General features: G+C 41.9%; 1 protein-coding gene across 2 annotated transcripts in view; it reads left to right on the top strand.

Annotated features, from left to right (window-relative positions):
- The window catches only part of RGL1 (ral guanine nucleotide dissociation stimulator like 1), a 54,713-nt gene that overhangs the window by 29,171 nt on the left and 6,162 nt on the right, over positions 1–19,380 (top strand). For both annotated transcript variants that reach the window (XM_030455271.1, XM_008494874.2), the window contains 10 exons: positions 152–336; positions 3,456–3,580; positions 4,197–4,412; positions 8,215–8,318; positions 10,356–10,440; positions 12,417–12,506; positions 13,997–14,083; positions 14,854–14,886; positions 16,960–17,081; positions 17,854–17,943. In XM_030455271.1, coding sequence (XP_030311131.1) covers positions 152–336; positions 3,456–3,580; positions 4,197–4,412; positions 8,215–8,318; positions 10,356–10,440; positions 12,417–12,506; positions 13,997–14,083; positions 14,854–14,886; positions 16,960–17,081; positions 17,854–17,943 — 1,137 coding nt within the window. The remainder of the gene's footprint in view (positions 1–151; positions 337–3,455; positions 3,581–4,196; positions 4,413–8,214; positions 8,319–10,355; positions 10,441–12,416; positions 12,507–13,996; positions 14,084–14,853; positions 14,887–16,959; positions 17,082–17,853; positions 17,944–19,380) is intronic.

The following is a 19,380-nucleotide window of genomic DNA, read 5'->3' as shown; positions in this document are numbered from 1 at the left end:
AGAACAAATAAAATTCCTTGCTCAAAAAAAGTCTTCACACTGCCTTCACATGGGATAGGAATATCTCAGTGTTTTAGATGTTAAATGAGATGCAGATACAGGTGCTTGCATCAACCCATGCTGTATGTGTGCTCTGTGTCTTTGCTCTTAGTGCCATTGCATCAATCTTACGAGCTTGGCTTGATCAGTGCTCTGAGGATTTCAGAGAGCCCCCTGACTACCCATGTTTGCTGAAGCTGCTGCATTACCTGCAAATGAACATGCCTGGCTCTGACCTGGAGAGGAGGGCACAGAACCTCTTGGAGCAGTTCCAGAACCAAGAAGTGGAAAATGACAGTAAGTTACATTTTCCTTCTGTCTTTCTGTTCTCCCAGGCTACATGAGACCACAAAGATTTATGTGAACTTCAGGCTAGTGGACAATATTGTGGGGCTCACCTGTTTTGTTTCTTTTCTTTTAAAATCTCTTTATGAGGCTGCAGGTTCTGTATAAAATGAAATAATGGTATGGTAAGAGCTATACCTGTGCATTTTGGAGTGAACTGGGAAATCTAGCAGTTCTCTAATGTTTAACTGGAGATTGGTGCAGCAGCTAAGTGGTTAATTGTCATCACAATTCCCATGCCATTAAGTTAAAACACACAGCTGCTTATTAGCTGGTCATGTTTCATCCCTTCCTCCTCCCAAGAAAAGCTCAAAGCATCCAAAAAGAAAAATACAGAGCTGTGACAAAATACAGCTTGAGTCACAAGCCTTTTTGTCATTAAGCTTTTCTTCCCAGTTCATTATGTCAAAGGAAGTGTCTGTGGCTGTTTTTTCCTATTTGAGTGGCTGGCTGCTGGTATCCAAGGACAGAGGAAAAACTCAGGTTACTGGAGGTCACAATCTACTGAAACAATAGGGAACTGTAGTAACACAAATACGCTGTGTGCAGTGTCAAACCTGACATGCACCCTTATCCTGGTCAGAAAGCTCCCTGTGGCATAAGCTGAAAAGTCCTGGGAACTCATGAAGTGTGTGAATGAGAACTGGAATCAGCTTCCAGTTTGGGTAGAGTGGTGAGAGAGAATAATTGATGTCATAAAGGAAGCAACAGAAAAAACCCAAACATTTCATCCCATAAAAATCATGTCTGCTGGGTATTCCAAAAATACCATGTCAGTGCACAATAGTGTGAAATGTCAAATTGATTGGCTCACTAACACATAAAAGAAGAGTTCCCCTTTGCTTTTTCCTTACTTAAGACAGGTAGTGACCAGGATTACTGTATGTGCCTGCTGGTGTCCCTTCCTGGGCTTGGTTCTGACAGGTCAGAGAAAGCTCACAAGAACTGTACTTGGGTACTTGTGTTGTTCAGTGCCAGCAGAAGTTTCCATCAGCCCATCAGCCCTGCTTTTGCATTTCTTTCCTTAAATAACAATTAAAAAGATAATTTTCTGAGTTATAGATAAGTCAGTTTGAATGAAAACATTTTTCAAATTGTGGCAGAAGAGAGGAGGAGAAATCAGTTAAGCTGTGGGGTCTGCAGAGAAGGGTTTTAGAGTTGTCACTTTACCAGAACTTTGTTCATTTCAGAGGTTTCCTTCAAAACTCTAAATGTGTTCCCTGCAACCCAATCTTGCTGATAACTGTTACTCTAATACACATTGTGCTCTGATTTTACAAACTGTGGTCCTAATCCTACAGTCTGATTTGTGTAATCAAACATCCATTCTGTGCTGCCATCAGCCATGCCTGGAGATTAGATTGCAGTGCCAGATACAGAAGGAATAAAACTGTTCCTGGCCTTGATTCTTTCAGCTTGAGCAATATAAAGCAAGGTAAGTCAGGGACTGCAAATTCAGAAGGGGCACATGGTTGCTCTCAACGAAGTCAAGAAGGCAGCTGGGCTTTGAGAGGGCTAAATGTGTCAGAGTGAGGTGAAAATGATGTGGTACTTGAGTACAAGGAGATTCCAGCCTCTTAGGGAGCAGGGAGAAGGCTGCTGCTTACACATTTATGAAGATGAGAAAGGAGGTTTTCTTTTTCTACTTCTCTGAATGGGGCAAAAGATGCATGAAAAAAGGAAAGGAAAATCTTGCCTTGCACTCTAGGACCTGATTTTAAGGGCTCTGTGAGGCTTTGAGTGTGCTTGCAACTCACTGATGAGGATTTTCAGTTCAGTCAGGAGGTGAAAGGCAAATTAGGAGTTACTTAACCAAAAAGAGAGAGAAAAAAAGTGTGACTTTTGTTCAATAGAATCCTATTTAATTATGTGCATTGTTACAAAAACAGCCACAGAAAAGTAATGCTGGAACAGAGGATTTAATTTCTCACATTTAGCTGTGTTAATAAATTGTGCAACTGGGAGGTACAAGATGGAAATCAGGTACAGCCTGTAGTTATGACTTGGTACATCAAAATAGCAGCTGCTTACACAGATGATTAGATTTTGCTAATTAATGAAGAAAGGAATACTGAAGTATTTTGAAAAATGATAGTGAAGTACCACGTTATCTGCTCTTGTTGCTTTCATGTCTGTTCTGCTTTAGTTGGATATGAAATATTGCATAACATACCCTGCCATGGGCTGCTGGTTTTGTTAATGAACTCTCACTAACTCAGTACTTCTGTTGTTAGTCTTTAACAACTCATTTTTTCCCTCCTTTGGAGTTAGTCACCTTACAGCCAAAAGGGATTAGGAAGAGGATTTCTTTTCAGGGATTTGACTTTCTCCACCATGGGAAACAAGGGCCATGTCTTTGTGTTTTAATGTGGCTTTGTTCCTAACCTGTGGGACTCAAAAGATTACATGGAACCATTTGTGAAATCCCTTCCTTTTGGCACTGCTGGGGGGTCCCTTGATGAGGGCAGTTCTCCTCTCTCACCTCATTAATGTATTCCCTTCTCTGGAAAAAACTCCCAGAAGGGGAAAGTTAGGGATGCTGGGAAAAAGTCCCTTTAATATAGCCCATGTAGCTCTGTGAAGGCACAAAGGGTGCTAAGAAAAATACAGTATCTCCTTTATTTCCACACATGGGTGATGAAATCTGGATGTAAGAGCACTCCTAATGCAATATTGTGGGGATATAACTGCAGTCTGGTTGCTTTGCAGTTTGATATTTTGTTTCAGATTATAAAATGCATGAAGACTAAAAAGTAAATTAACAAAATGAAATGTTAATGTGGAAATTTTAGTTGTTGCTGTTGGGTTTTCTTTCAGAATTGTTAATGAGTGGGTTAAACCATTACTTATCTAAGAGACCCTGAACAGCACGATTCTCTCAGTTTCTTCTTCCACCTTTTCTTTACCAATTTTTTCTGCTCATGATCTTTTTCACAGTGGGGCCTTTGCATCAGGCAGGACCCTCTGGACATGCTGCTGGAATACCTAAAGTGACATCTTAAAATAAGCACCTGTTTTGATTCATTGCTTGCTGTAAACCTTTACTAAATTGAGTTTTCCATCCTGAACAGATGGGTTCCATTATACTTCCCCCTGTAACCTAGATGATGAAGAGGAGCTGGAGATCAGCAGTCCAGAAGCCTTTTCTTTTTTTCAAGAAGACCTTGTGGCAGAGCAGCTGACATACATGGATGCAGTATGTAGAGTACAGATACCAGTTGAACTGTGAGGGAAAACAGTGTTGGGCCTCTCAAATGGTTTTTGTTTGTTTGTTTTTTTAAGTTATGTCAATATAATTGTGGTGTTATAGAAGAGGTCTCTTGTTGGGACACAGAACACAGCTCTGCTTGGTTATCCAAACTTGCTTCATTCCTTGGCCTTTGTGCTTCAGTCAATCTGAAAACTCTTTTTCAGAAAAAAAACAAAACAACCCAAACTGTGACTATACACTGTGTAGCCTTCTTTGCAAAGTTTAATATTTGACACCAAAGAAATAGCCTAAAAGATGTGTATAGGTTCTCTTTACTGTAGTGCTCCTATTTGGTTTGTCTGTATCAGCCTCCTTCAAAATATCACTATATAAAAAATGCTTGGTTATGCAACTGATACAAAAATGTGTCTTATTTTCCCAGTACTGTTTAGCTGAAAGGGTTTCTTAGGTCATTAAGCCTATAAAATGATTTTTTAAAGCTAAGATAAAACCTTTTAATACCATACTAGATGAAATTTATTCTGTAAATGTGCATTTCTTCTTGTGGACTGTAGAGATGGAGGAGAATTCTGCTAGTTTATCTATCTCTATTTCACTCTAGAAACTCTTCAAGAAGGTTGTGCCCTACCACTGCTTGGGATGCATCTGGTCTCGAAGGGATAAAGAAGAAAACAAGCACTTGGTACCTACTGTCAGAGCCACCATCTCTCAGTTCAATGCAGTTACCAAATGTGTTCTCAGCACTATCCTGAAGAGCAAAGAACTCAAAACACAGCAAAGATCCAAGATCATTGAGAAGTGGATTCATGTTGCACACGTAAAACATTTACTCTACCCTGTTCAGTGATTCTTGTGTGGGGGCCTTGGAGTGATGGAATTGGGAGGGGGAAAAGGGGCTGTGTACATTGATCCTGCACCAGGGAACATCTCAGTTTTAATTCTTTCTACATGGAGAATTCCCCTTCCTTTCCTTAGCTCCTCCCCCACCATGGAAATGGGGTTGATGGTTGTCTCTTCCCAGGGCTGGGATTGCTAATGAATGGGAGTAGCATAGACTTGATAATTTAATGTTTATGGTAAGATTGGTAAAAATTCAACCAATTCACTTCCCTAGGAAGAAAATACAGTGCAAGGAGTGGTGGTTGATATCATCCAAAAGTTAAACTTGTTTCCAGAGGAAAATTTAACCAAAATGGAGCAGGCCTGGCAGTAGAGTAGGCAGTGGGCACAGTCAGGGTAAGCTTTTTGCTTCTTTGTCTCTGCTCATCCATGTGCAGTCAAGGAGAGTTATGATGGAGATACTCAAGGTGAGGCTTGATGAGGTTCTGAGCAACCATATCTAATGGAGAATGGTTGGAGGGGTTGAGTGGGGTTGGAGTAGTGATTTTTAGACATCCCTTTGAACCCAAATTGCTCTGTGATTCCCCTCCTGCCTCTGTGAACACCAAGAGAGTTGGAGTAAGATATGATGGCAGCACAACTGTGTTCTCATGCACTTACAGACGTGCATGTATGAAAGAAAAATTAATCCAAGGTTTTGAGTAAGTGCAGACAAAGCTAACTTAACTCAACTCAAAGGAGCAGCAGACTCTTTAACATAGAAAAAATGAAATTATTATTTGTACTCTCTTGTTTGGAAAAAGTCTTGAGGCTGCAAAGTCAGTTGCCCATGGAATTATTAATGGTTTATATCAGGTATAGAAACCAGCTGGGTTTACAGGGGGTGAGAGATGCAAGGAGTGACCAGAAAAAATAAGCAGTGTTACAATATGGTGTCAGTCTCCTCAACCTCTTGCCTTTCTGCTTTGTTATATTCTGACATGTTTCTCCAATACAATTTACTCTGATTTTACTCTGATTTAGTTCCTTTGTCTTCTAGCAGATGGTGGATTTCTTAATCTTTGTATGAAAGGGTTTTATGTCTGCTTTATGTAACTCTAGTTTGATAATTTCATAGATTTTATCTTTAATATTTTACTGTAACCTTTTACCTCCCCTCAGAGCACAGTAAAACAGATCTCTCTTTTGAAGAGAACACAGAAAGCACTTTCCTAAGGACCTGTTTTCATATGAAATTCTGGTGTAAAAATCACATGGATTCTTTCTGAGCTATTAAAAAAAAAAAAAGCAACAAAAAAAACAGTGATCAAAAGCTCCAGCCAAACAGAGGTTTTCCAGTCTTGACCATTCACTTCTGTGCTTCCAGAGGCAGCAGCTTTAGTCCTGGCACCTTGGCTCTGGCAGCTGCATGGTTCAGGAACCTGGTATGAGGAAGCAATCTCACTTCTCCTTTGGCATTTGATTTTGTTATCATCCAGTGGCTGCTTTATAGCCCGTGGAAATGGATTAGGAAGTTTGAGGCTTGTTTTTTGTTGGCAAATGTTGAAGTTGCAGAGTGTGCCACCTAACAGGGCCTTTCTGGGGCAATTTGTCCACAGTTTGGGCAAGCAAGTACCAAGTAGCTTCCTTCTCTTCCCAGGCCAGCAGAGAGGCACCGTGCTCATCCAACTTGGGCTCAGGATTGAGAACTTTGTTCTCCACCTCTGCTGATTAAGTGTTTCTCCCTTTGCTGAGTTCATTTGCATAACTAAATACTCCAGTCTTAGCTGAGCCCATGAAAAATGCATGTGCACACTCTACAAAAGAATTGCACATGTAGAACAGTGAGGTGCATATGTACTTAGCTGCCTTCTTCTGAAGAAAGGTGCTTGCTTTCTGCATGCAAATGAGTGTTCTGAACAGTTAGATGCCTGAATTAGAAAATAATCCACTCATTTAAGTGCAGTTATTCCTGACAGCTAACTCTGTCTCACGTTTGTTGTATTTGTGACTTTTGGATCCAGTTTCTTGGCACAAGGTAGGCTGAATAGTTTTTCTAACTGCCAGCCCTCTCTGCTCCATCTAGATCTAAGGTTCCTAAACAGGAGTAGCCAATTTCATGCACATAATATTTTCTTTAAGAATTAAAAGTAAAAATTAAATTATTAATACCACACTAGGCTTCATTGAAAAATAAAAAAATCCAAGTTGCTGCTGCACAGGATTCTTTCTAGTTTTCACCCCGTGAAGGACACAGAGTTATTCAAAGTGATCTTAGAAATTCCTCTTCTTTACAAATGAAAGCTTGATAAAGTTTAGTCTGCAGTCAGTTAAATCACTGAGAAAACAAAATCCAATCTTGAATTCCTAGTGTGTTTTAAGTTATGCAACACACAGTGAAGTCAGGCTGCTTGCAAACTGGATCTTCCAGTCCAAACTCTGGTTATATTTGAAAAAAAAAAAAAGCTAAGGATATGTGCCTGTAAATCTAGGCTCTCCCCAGCCTGAATTTCAAGTTGAACATAAAGAAAGGATCTCTTATCTCCAATGTGTCAGTCTCTGAGGAACAGCTGTTACGTGACTTTTTTTGGCCCCAAACTGTGCAGAAATACATTCCAGGTCTTGTGTGACCTACCACATGATCTTGTGCTTGGTCTTTATCTGTCCCTTGCTGCCAATCTTAAGCCACACTTTGTTAAAGTAGCCTCCTGAGTTGCACAGGGACTTGTTTGGGTTTTTTAGAAAAATAAATGGAAGTTAATACACTTTCTTTAGTTGTTCAGTCAACTTCAATGCAACTCATGAACTGAGTTCTGATCTATTAAAGGCTGACCATTTTTTTATGCTAAGGTTGTTTTAAGGTTCAGTACAGGAAATAAGTTATGTCTATTGCTCCTTTACATAATTAGGATTATCAGGGTACTAACCAACCCCATAAAAATTTCAGAAGCAGAATTGTACTTTGAATACATTCTCACCTACATGGGACAGTGCAATTGTGTTGTCTCCTTAATGTGTCTGTATAGATTCTTGTGAGTACTTGCAAGAGTTTTACTCTGTGTTTCCCAAGTTTTAGTTCTTGAGCCTTCAACAGATTTACAAGGAATTTCTTGAAGAGTCACAGGCCAGACTTTCCCATTTGGTCCTTTCTTCCATTGATTTACCTGAAGTCTGTGCTGTTTTTTTTAAGAATTAACTTCTTCAGTATCCTTCACCATCAGAGGTTTTGCCACAGAGAAGCTGCGTAAGAAATGTCTCTGGACTGGTCTCTCAGTGTTTGGTCCCAACTCTGGAAAAGCTAGGGAGGTTTTTTCTCTTCAACAGTTTGAAGTACTTGAATAACTGGTTATTCCTTCTCTTGTCTTTATTTTCAATTGACAGATGACTGAAAGTTTACATTTTAAATACCACATACTAAGAGGCAAAGCCTGCTTGCTTGCCTGAAGGGTGAAAGAGATTGTTAAATATGAAGAGCTTATTAAGAAGTGTAACATTTGTGCTTTTTAGCCTGGCTTCATGGACTTGTTTCCACTTGTATTTTTACTAGAACTGGAAGCTGTAACACTGCAGCATCACCACAAATACATGAAAGTGAGGAAAACAAGATCCAAGTGCCAAAGCCTATAAAGTATTTGGTGGCTGGAGAGAGAAGTGGTATTTTTGATGCTCACTATTTGTACAGCTGCCTGCTTAGCAGTGAGAATGTGTAGTGCACATGACCCTGGTCAAACAGAAGAGCACTAATATCTTTGTAATGCTGACATTTAATGCTCCTGTTTTTCTAACCACTCCTTTCACAGGAATGTAGGATGCTGAAGAATTTTTCCTCCTTGAGAGCCATCATTTCAGCACTCCAGTCCAACTCCATCTATCGGCTAAAGAAGACCTGGGCATGTGTTCCAAAGTAAGTTTCCCCCTCCTCTCTTGTGGCTAGCCCCAAACAAAGGCAAAAACTCAGTGCTCTTTCTTTTCATCTTGTTCTTCTCAGTCTTCCTATGCTGCTTCTTCATGGACATCTCCTCTCTTAGAAGAATCTCTCATTACTGTGAGGCTCACACCCCTTTTTTTGGGTCAACCTGCTGTGAATTCCTCTTCCATACTGAGGGGATAACCTGCCCTCAAGTATACTGGGTCTCTTCTGTCATTTGTAGCATAACACATCTTCTACAACATATCTGGAAAAACTCTGGGACTAGCTACTCACCCAGCTCATGCAAACCTCTCTTGGAAGGCCAGCAAAAGGTCACCATGATATTTGCCTGTTGTCTTCTCTCCTGTGAAGTTGGATCCAAGTTGCTACAAACTCTCACTAATCCTCTCCTTGTTCTGATATATCCTTAAAATATGTCCCCAGTCTACAAAATCCAGACCTGGATCAAAGACAGTATTTCTGACAGGGAAATACCCTTCTGTGCAACTGGCCTGCTTACTGCATGCCAGGCAGTCACTAGAAGACTCTGTGTAGGAAATATGGTATTCTTTCAGTTTGGGAAGAGTAGATTTCTTTCTTTTGCCCTTGATCAACCAAGAAACATGTCAGTGCTACACAGCATACTCCTGAATTTCCCCTGGAGGGTGTTCCTGTTCTGTGTTCCTGATCCTGATCAAAAAACAGGGACATGGCACAGTAGTTAGTGAGGCAGTTTACTCAGGCAGGGCAAGCAGGAGAGGCACAGCCACCTCCCAGCTCTGTCAGGTGAGGTTTGGTTTTGTGGGGTTTTTTTCTGTTGTTTTTTTTTCCTGCAACTTTGTTAAAGCCAGCAATGGTTTCCAAAAATGTGAAAGGTGCTGTTACCACAAGGGGTGTGTTAGCAGAGATGGAACCACTCAGGAAGGACAGCAAGATGGATGGAGCTGTTGAGGTCTTTGGCTGTGCAGTGTTTGAGCCTTGCTTTAGCAGAGGACAGTGTGAGTGGAGGATGTGAGCAGGTGAATGTTTTCTGTGCCTGGAGACAGAGCTCAAGGAAAAGGTAGAGAGGCTGAGAAGCATTAGGGAAAGTGAAAGGGCAATTGACTGGGGGAGTCACACCCTTCTGCTCCCAAAAGAAGTTCAGTAGGAGGTGGTAAAGCCTTGCAGCTCCTGCCAGCAGGCAGATCACAGAGTCACAGAATGTTTGGGTTGGAAGAGACTTCCAAGATGATCCAGTCCAACCTTTGACCAACACCATAATCCAACTACTAAACCATGTCCTTAAGGACCAGATCCAAATGCCTTTTAAATGCCTCCAGGGATGGTGACTCCACCACTGTCCTGAGCCATTCCAGTGCCTGACATCTCTCCCAGTGAAAAAATGATGGAGCAAACCAAGTAGATGAGGAGGAATGGAAAGAGGGCCCTGACCAGAGAGGAAATGAATCCTCTCCTGACTCCCATCACTGTTCCAGGTGCCCTTAAAGAACAGGTATGGGCCCCTGGACCCAGAGAATCAGGTGGAGGACAGTCAAGAGAAAGATCAGTCTAGAGGGTCTCCTGATGGCACCCCATCTACCAGACAGAATACAACCACAGCTATAAAGAAAAAAAGAAGGGTAGTGTTGAGTAAATAGAATGGGACTTGGAAAGTTCAGGACTACCTTTTCAGACTGTGTGGACAGGGCAAAAATGGAAGTACTTGGTATACCCCTCACAGCTGTTTTTCTGCCCCTTTGTGTCCATTTACTCACCTTCTTTCAACAATCTGATACACTGGGGTGTGACCCCTGCTGTGGGTCTGCATTCATGTGGCATTTGTGAATCTGTCAGATAAACCCTGATGTTACTGGGAGCACCAGAAGATCCCAAAAAGGTTCCTGGTATATGTGCAGCATCTCACTGGTTGCATTTTGTTGGTGTTATCTGTCCTGTGCCCAACTGTTAACAAATCATGAGAACAAACAGTAATGTGATGTGATTTAAAAGTTCTTACTGATAACTTCAATGATTTAATCTTTTCCTCCCCAGGGACATAATGCTGATGTTTGAAGAGCTGTCTGATATCTTCTCAGACCATGACAATTACTTGACAACTAGGGAGCTGCTAATGAAGGTGAGATTTAAGTTGGGTCACAAGGTTTGTATCTTAACCCAACCTGAGGTTAGCCCATTTTCTAACCAACATCCAAAGCTCATCTCTCCCTCTGTTCAGGGTAAAACCTTTGCTTTTCTCCTGGTATGAGAAGGAATTTAGTTATTCCTGCAAGAACCTACACTGCCATTAGCCTCTTGAGCTTGGAGACCCACATGCAGCAGCCCAGATTCCATGTGGATCTGCTCAGTGTAGTGCTTTTGACTTAATTGGAACAATGCCTTTAGCTACAGATGAGGAATTAAGCTGAGATGTTTATCTGACTATCCCAAATGTTTCTTGGAACTAGAAAATAGGGCTGGGAATTTTGAAGGAGTGGTTTCCTGGTCCATGTGTGGCAGATGGACAACAAAGCAGGCTGTGTCTGAAATATTTCAACTTGTACCTTGAACCCCAACAAGCTCAGGAGCTTGAAAGGAGTGAGGAAGAGTAGTAGGGAAAGGTTATTCTCAAAGGAATGTTTGTGTCAGTTGTTTCTTTTTACATTAAATGTTTCAGCTGTCCAACCAGCTTACTGTTTGGGTTTTCTCTCCATTTTGTCTGGTATTTGTAACTTGCCATTGTATCTGAAACAGTGCTTTGCTTAGGAGTGATGGGTGAGCACATTCAAACCTGACAATCTGTCAGCACCTGTAGATAAATTTTAAAGCAGGTGAGACAATATTAAGCATAGAGGGAAAACTGGTGTCCAGAACAATTTATTTAACTAAATAGTAAAATGACAAAACAAAACTCACTCCCAGCTCAGGGCTTCTGACTCCCAACAGATCACTTTCTCCAGCTGCTGTAAGTAGATTTGCAAAATATGTTGAAAGCAGTGAGAGGAGAAAAATGTTACAGAAAAGCTGGGACCTCTCTCCTGTTTCTCATCTTTACTGGCTGGAGAATTTAATGTCCAATGAATCCTTTAAGTCTTTGTTGTCATTCCCTTCCTGAGCCATCTTGCAAAATTTAAGTGGAGAGCAGACAAAATGCCATGTGAAACAGATCAGGCAGCATGGAGAGAGGAGCACTGTGTTCTCTTCTCCCCAGACAAGGGCTCTGCTGCAATCTGCATTTTTAGGTTCTGTGCCTGCCCACTAGCTGCTCTTAGGGAACATGGGGTTTACCTCTCAGTATCTTGAAGGCACTGAGCCAACAAACCTTTTACATCTGCTCCTGGCTTTTAGCCAAGGAAGGAAATCCAGAGGTTGAGTGATGAGTCTATTCCCTGTGACTGAGGAAGTAAATGTTGCAATGACAGGATCTTTACAAGTCCAGGATGTTTTGTGCCTTTTAAAAAGGCATTGGGAGTGAGTCATGCTCCATCCATCCATTCTTCCACTGGAAAAAATAACAGTAACTCCCAGCATCCCATATGGATCCCAGGAAATGAAGTCCACAGATCTATTGTAAGATTGCTTGAACTGTGGAGATGAAAACCTTTTCTATTTCCTGCCTGGTTGTGGTTTAGTTAATAAGCCACAGAGTGTGGTTGCTGTATCTGAATGTTGTAGAGTAAGAAAACCAACAAAGCATTACATAAGATGGAGATGTTTATTCATAGCAATCCTGAGGTCAGGAATGTCAGGATAGAGTCCAGAGTGTAATTTTAGATTACCTGAAGTGTAATCTAAACTTCTCTGATTTAAAGTCTCAGGAGGTTTTAACAGCACTTAGCTTTGGCTGGAGTAGAGTTAATTTGCAGAAAAATTCCCTTATGATCATCTTGTGGGGTTTTGTCCACAATTCCCAACTAGTGTGTGAGACCCAGAAAGTCAGCACATGGATGTACCTGTGCAGGTACCTGCACACCAAATGTTGCTGGCCAAGCTTGCCTGCTTCAATGTATCTGTAATTATAAATTGCAGATAATAATAAATAAAACACAAATACAGTTGCCAGCTTACCACTTAGCTCCTCCATTAATTGCTTTTTTATTGCCTTTTAACTCACAGGAAGGAACATCCAAATTTGCCAATCTGGAGAGCAGTGTGAAAGAAAATCAGAAAAGGACACAGAGGCGACTGCAGCTTCAAAAAGATATGGTGTGTTTGGGGTCCTTTTCCCACCCTCACTGATCTAATAACATGATTAACCCTAATGGGTGAATTGTACAAGAAGCAAAATTTAGAAAGGTGTTTAAGAAAGGGAATGTGCAGCAGGTAATGCTTAGGGCTGTCCACTCATCTGTGTACTGGAATGCTGGAGGAAATGGACACACAGAGTATCAGCACAGCCACCCAGTGACAGTGAGGATGCTCACAGGTGGATGGACACAGGGGCCCCATGGTGGTCCCTGTCACCACTCCTCCCTGTCTCCTACAAGGGGAAAACTGGGCTTGTTGCTCCTCTACCCACTTAGATTTATTTAACAGCTAAGTGAGCTCTGCAGGTGGGATGCTGAGCTTTGGCCTTAGTTTCAAGTCATCCAGAAATGTATTAAACCTGTCATATAAAAGACTGATAAATGATGGATGAACATCATTTAGAAACAACATTTTCAACATTTTCAACTGTCTTGTCCTTAAAGAAATAATTCCTTTGATTATTCTTCTTACAGTTTAGTGAAATACAGGCAAAGCCACACACGATTTTCTCACAGTAAAATCTATAATGTGGATGCTGGAATACTTGTGATAAGGAAAATCAGCTCTGGCCAGAGCAGAAAAACCTCATTTACTTTTAAACAATCTCATGAAGCTTCTGACATACCAGCTTGAAAATTGCACAGACTTCTACAGAGATAGCTTTGTAAAATGTGCCTGGTTTCCAGTCTGCTGGTGAAAATGACTTTTGTCTCAAAGTTGGCAAAGATTTAAAAGGACAGGGGGAGAGAACTCTGGGATAAGGAGGCAAAAGTGCTGAATATAGTTCTGGTTTGTCTTCTAGTTTGACTGGAAAAAACAGAGATTGTTTTGGGTAGTGGAAACAAACGTTTCCTTCACAAGTGTAGAAGTACCCTGTGCTCTCCAGCTGCTAGCAGTCCAGAAAGTTTAAAATTTGAATAATGATTATTAAAATGCAGTAAATTACTGGGGGAAAAGATGGTGACTTCTTAGAGGAAAAAGCTGAGCTTGATTTCAGTGTCACATAGCAGCACTATTAAGTAAAAATCCAATGGTGTGAAGCAGAGAGAGAATCTGCTTACACAGGGTAGCCAGGACCCTCCCCAGCTCTTTTTTTTTAAACCACTAGATGCTGTCCCTGCTTCTTCCTCAAGCAGGGGCTCTTGCTGACACAGTTAAAAACCAGGCTATGGTGGCAAAATTAACATAAAAAATAATTATATATTCCTATATAGAAAGAATATAAAACCACTTAGCAGGATCTGTGAGAGCATCCCACTTTCACAAGAATTTGATTTAAATTCTAGATTAGATGCTGAGGATAGTGTAGTGTAAGCAAACAATGTATAAAACCACTGTTTGGTTGAGCAGACTGTTTTTCCTCCATTTTCTTATACAAGCATTTTCTAGAATTCTCCTTATTACCATTTCTCAGTCATTTAATCCAATGTTGATCTGATCACTTGCAGGGAGTAATGCAAGGCACTGTGCCTTACCTTGGTACCTTCCTCACTGATCTTGTCATGCTTGACACAGCCCTTCAGGACTCTGTTGAGGTAATTTGGGTCAATTTTTTGAATCCTAGATATGCTCCCTGCCTTCCCAGCAACAAATGTCTCTTCCTGGATCTTTTACAGGGTTCTTTTGTAGTTCTTAAAAATGGAAGAATCTGTTTTCAAAAAAAAAAAGGAGGCATCATTCACAAGAAGGATCTTGTGTAAATTTGAGTGCAGTTATCTCAAAGGACAAGATCAGCATTGTATTTTCTTAGGTTTGAAAATACAAAGAGAGTTGGCTTTCTGTTATTCCATTTTGTTTTGCTGAAAACAATGTTTTAAATGTAAAGATTTCTGTGGATGGTTGGTAAAATTATCACAGAATCACAAACTCTGCTCTTCAGACTGATCACTGAAGTGTTTCAGTGTTGACTCAAGATGTGTTTGAGCTCCAAAGTTTTTTTTCATGAGTTCTTTGAGCTGAATGAGCAGGGGAAGCTGATCTAACACAGGAAGGGAAAAAGGATTGCAAGAGAGTCTGGTCATTTAACAGAGACTGAGGATGGGGCCAATTTTCCAAGGTGTTTGTTTCAAAGGTTTCAAGCACCTTTGAAAATTGGCCCCAGTCAAGCAGAAGCTTGAGGACACAAACCCTTTAGAAACTCAGATATGCAAGTGCTGTGGTTTTTACCAGCTCTGGTATTTTTAGAAGGCCCTTGCTCAGGGCAGGTCTGTGCTTCCCATTAGCCTGGCTACTTCATCCTGTTTGTGATTAAATTCAACCTGGCATGTGCTCTGCTGCTCTGATTCCTTCTCTTTCCTTCCACCAGGGTGGCCTCATCAATTTTGAGAAGAGGCGAAAGGTGAGTTGAATGTTCTGCTGCCCTCTCCTAGAGTGTTCTCTGGGTGAGGCCATCCATTTGTCTTTGCTCAGGCATCTATACCACCCACTACTTTTAATGGAAGTTCAGGAGTAAAAAATAAATCCCTGAAACTCTGAGCCTCTGCCAAGGTGGTGAAGGAAGAGAATCTACTTTTTTGATGTGTGCAATAGGGGAAGAGGGGCTGCAGGCCACTTCCTTCCCTGGGATTTACATCTGGGGCATGCACAGTCCCTCCATTTGGTGTTCATGGGAACACATCACATGTGGGGCTTGTGTGTTGTGACCTGTGAGAGACCTCACCAAAGTGAGACCTTTGCTTCCAGAAGATAAGATTTCACTAACACCTTCCTTCTGCTGCTGTGAACTGTTTGTAGGTAAAAGGTAAAAGGTAAAAAAGAGAATGAACTGGGACTGAGAAATAAATGCTGTCAGTCTTTCCTTTCAGCCTGATCCTTGATGGTCAGAGATCATAGAATCACTGAATAGTTAGGGTTGGAAAGGACCTTTAAGATTGAGATCCAACCTCCCTGCACGGGCAGGGACACCTTCCACTAGACCAGGTTGCACAAGGCTTCATCCAGCCTGGCCTTAAATACTTCCAGGTATTGGGTATCAACAGCCTCCTTGGGCAATTTATTCCAGTGTCTTACTGCCCTCACAGTGAAGAATTTTTTCCTAATATCTAACCTAAATCTACCCTCTTTCAGTTTAAAATCATTACCCCTTGTCCTGTCACTATCCTTCCTGGTGAAAAGCCCCTTCCCAGCTTTCCTGGGAAAGCTTTTGTAGGCCCCCTTCATGTACTGGAAGGTTGCTATAAGGTCTCCCTGGAGCCTTCTCTTCTTCAGGCTGCATAACCCAAACTTTCTCATGCTGTCTTCATAACAGAGCTGCTCCAGCCCCTTCATCATTTTCATGGCTCTCCTCTAGACCTGCTCCATGAGTTCTGTATCTTCCCTGGAGATACAGGGAAGCTGGAGGCTCCAAAGCTGTACACAGTATTCCAGGTGTGGTCTCACAGGGGCAGAGTCACCCCCCTCACCCCACTGGCCATTCTTCTTTTGCTGCAGCCCAGGATGTGGTTGGCTGCCTGGGCTGTGAGCACACACTGGTGGCTCATGTTGAGCTTCTCACCTCCTGTCACTCCCAAGTCATTTTTCTCTATTCCTTCTCCCCCCAGCCTCTGTTTATGCCTGGAGCTGCACACACCTGGGTGCAGGACCTTGCACTTGGCCATGTTGAACATTATTAGGTTGCCATGAGCCCACTTCTCCAGCTTGTCAAGGTCCCTCTGGATGGCCTGGCTTCCCTCTGAGGTATCAGCCATAGCACACAGCTTGGTGTGACCAGCAGACATGCAGAGGACACTCTGTTCCACTGGCCATGTCTGTAACAAAGATATTAAGCAGCACTGGTCCTAATACTGAACCCATCACTTGCCTCCACTTGGACACTGAACCACTGACCACAACTCCCTGGGTGTGCCCATCCAAGCAATTACTTACCCACTGAGTGATCCATCTGTCAAATCCATGTCTTGTCCACTTCCAGTTCTGGCACCCCTCATTATTCCCCTTGCTTGCTGCCTGAGAATCCCCTAAGTACAGAGCACGATTCCTCTCTTGGAGCTGGTCTGGCCAGTGCAGGGGTGAGTGGGGAGGGTGATCTGAAGAACTTGTGACCCCATGTTACTCTTGGAGATGAACCAGCAGTGCTCCTGTTGGGTGATTTGCATCAGCATTACACTGCTGTTGGTGATTGGGAAAAGCTCTGTGGTACAGTGTGGTTCCTGGTGTTTGGCTTCTGATTTGTAGGTGTCTGATCTAATGTTCATGTTTCAACAGACATTATGGGTGTTGGGGAAAGAAAAAAAATGTCTTTACTGTTTGAAAAACTGGTTCCTGGAATAGTCATCCACTCAACTGAAGCTGAATTTCAGGTCAAACTATGTTTGTCCTGGATCTGCTGCTGCATGTTCAGTATATGAATAAGTCAGTTTGGCTTTATCATGTTTTCTAATTAAAATTCCTTTTTGATTATTTATTTTCTTAGGAATTTGAAGTTATTGCCCAAATTATGCTCTTGCAATCTTCATGTAACAACTATTGCATGACACCAGACCAAAAATTCATTTGTTGGTTCAGGAGACAGCAGGATATAACAGAGGAGGAGAGGTAGGTTCTCTGGCCAGCTAGGGAAGTTCTGTCAGTGTTGTTTTACAGGAGCTGACATGTTCTGCTCTCCAGGTCAGTGGAAATGCAGCTGCTTTCTGGGAAACAGCTGTACAAAACCTGCTGAGCTGAGCAGGTTTGAGTTTTGAGACTGCAAGTCAGGCTTCAGAAATATTGAAATCTGATGGTTTGTTGTGTCTGGGCTGTGTGTCCACCCAGGCACACGCTCTCATCTTGAGCTCAAGGGACATCAAGAGGCTGTCACTGAGGGCAGCAAGTAACAGAGGCAATGCAGAGATTACCGAGTGCTCAACAGTCTCTTGGGTGTTTGGGGTGGGTTTTACAGCCCTGCTGAGTTCTGTGACCAATGCAGCACAATTTATTTACAGCATTTTAATATCTCCACTGGGTATCTGAATAGCCCTCTGCTGCACTAAGGGTGTCAGCACAGATACATTCTGTGTTGTACTGTCCTAGTAAAGAAAAGTCAGCTTACCTAAAGTTCACATGCAAAGTGTTTTCCTGACATTTTTAAAATTAAATTATGGATGTCATCCAAAAAAACACAAGTTTTAAAAAGTATTCTCATGAAGTAAATTATCCTCTTCACCATGAGAAAATACGGACAGAGCCATATTCCTCTCTGGGGGGTTGCAGCTTTCTATGAAGTGGGAATAACTGAAGGTTTCTCAAGTTTTTTGAATATTGGTACTTTGGAGTGATAGAAATAATGGTATTGTCTGTGAAAATGAACTCAGTACCCTCTGGTGTGCAGTTTCAGCCTCTCACGTGAGGTGGAAGCAGCTCCTGACACTACCGCGACGTCGCCGAAATCTCGGAAGAGCATGGTGAAGAGGTTCAGCCTGTGAGTACCACAAGGCCAGGGGGGCATTTGGGATCTTAATATCAACCTGAATAAATCAAACCTGGTGCTGGTTTCATCAGCTGAAAAACCTAGCTGGAGATCCAGCCCACAGCATTACTTTAAGGACAACACCATCAGCACACTTCTGGGTGAAGCTGGCTCTTGCTGTGGCTGTAAGCAGTCCTGAAGATTTTTATTAATGATGGAAAGGTGTTAGAAGCAAACCTTCAGAAATGTCAGAAAATGGAACAATTTTAGTGCTGGATTATAAATTCAGAATCTGTTGTGAATAAATTCTCTTAAGTGCAGTAGCAAAACAATAAAAGAGGATAAAATGTGGCCTGTTATTAGTCTAATTGCTATACACATGCAAAAAATCCTTTTTATATTAAGGTTAACAAAAAGGCATTTGATAATAGAAACATTCTGCCTAACTGCCTTCAAGTTAGAGAAGGAAAAAACTCATGAGGACATGGTCCAGTTTAGTCTAATACTGCAAAGATTCAAACAAGAGGTGGGTGGAGAACACATGGGTGGCAGGTAGCTGAGCACCCACAGGAAACAATACACCCACAGGAATTCATGGAAAGCTGCAGGTGAGAAATCTGAACCTGATGCAAGAGGAGATATGCAGGGACTCCTGCATAGCAGTGGCATGATGAAGATGAGGAGGGAAAGGATGAATTTCACAGCACTGTCAGCTCATAACTCTCCTTTCCTGCTTGGTTCTTGCATCCTCACAACAAGCAGGAGCCATTCACTTCACAGCACTACTTCAGGGTAGGGGCTCAAGGAAGAACAGATGTTTTCAATCTCATCTTTTGGGTTCTGATACCAAAGAAAACCCCAGGCAGCTGTTAGCAGAGTGTTGCAATGAGTCCACCTGAGTTGGTGCTGATACCTTAGGAGAACAAGAGCTTTGCAGGTGATGGTTCTTGAACTCTTGATGGCCTCTTGTTTCTGTCTCTGTTGGCACTTACCCAGCTGTGTGCAAGGATTCTTCCTGCAGAGCACAGGCTTTATTCTCATTTCTGGCTGCATTTCAGGGCTGTAGGATTGTAATTTGCTGTACTGAGTGTGTTTGCACTGTGAGGGCTTTGTCTAAAGAATTGTTTTATTTGCACTGTGAATGTATTTTGCAAATTAGTACTGTAGAAAAGCCTGGCCTAATTCATCCTGGCAACAGTGAGTGACACCTCTCTAAATTGTTTTATATCATTAACTGCATGCTAACATGGCAGCTCATTTACCTTGCTTCTCTAATTTATGTATTATACAAGTTTGTTTCCTTTGACACTCTTTTAAATTCACCTGACCTGCATTTAGCAATGAGTCTTGGTGAGGAAGAGCCAGAAGTTTCCACTTTCTTGTGATCTCATTGTGTGCATCTCCATTCAGCTTCTTTTAGAGAAACTGGATTGAGAGGCACCTTTATTG

This window comes from Calypte anna, chromosome 8 (genome assembly GCF_003957555.1).
Source record: "Calypte anna isolate BGI_N300 chromosome 8, bCalAnn1_v1.p, whole genome shotgun sequence".
Classification (NCBI taxonomy): Eukaryota; Metazoa; Chordata; class Aves; order Apodiformes; family Trochilidae; genus Calypte; species Calypte anna.
Note: the sequence above shows the minus strand (reverse complement) of the source record. Positions and strands in the feature narration are given on the sequence as shown.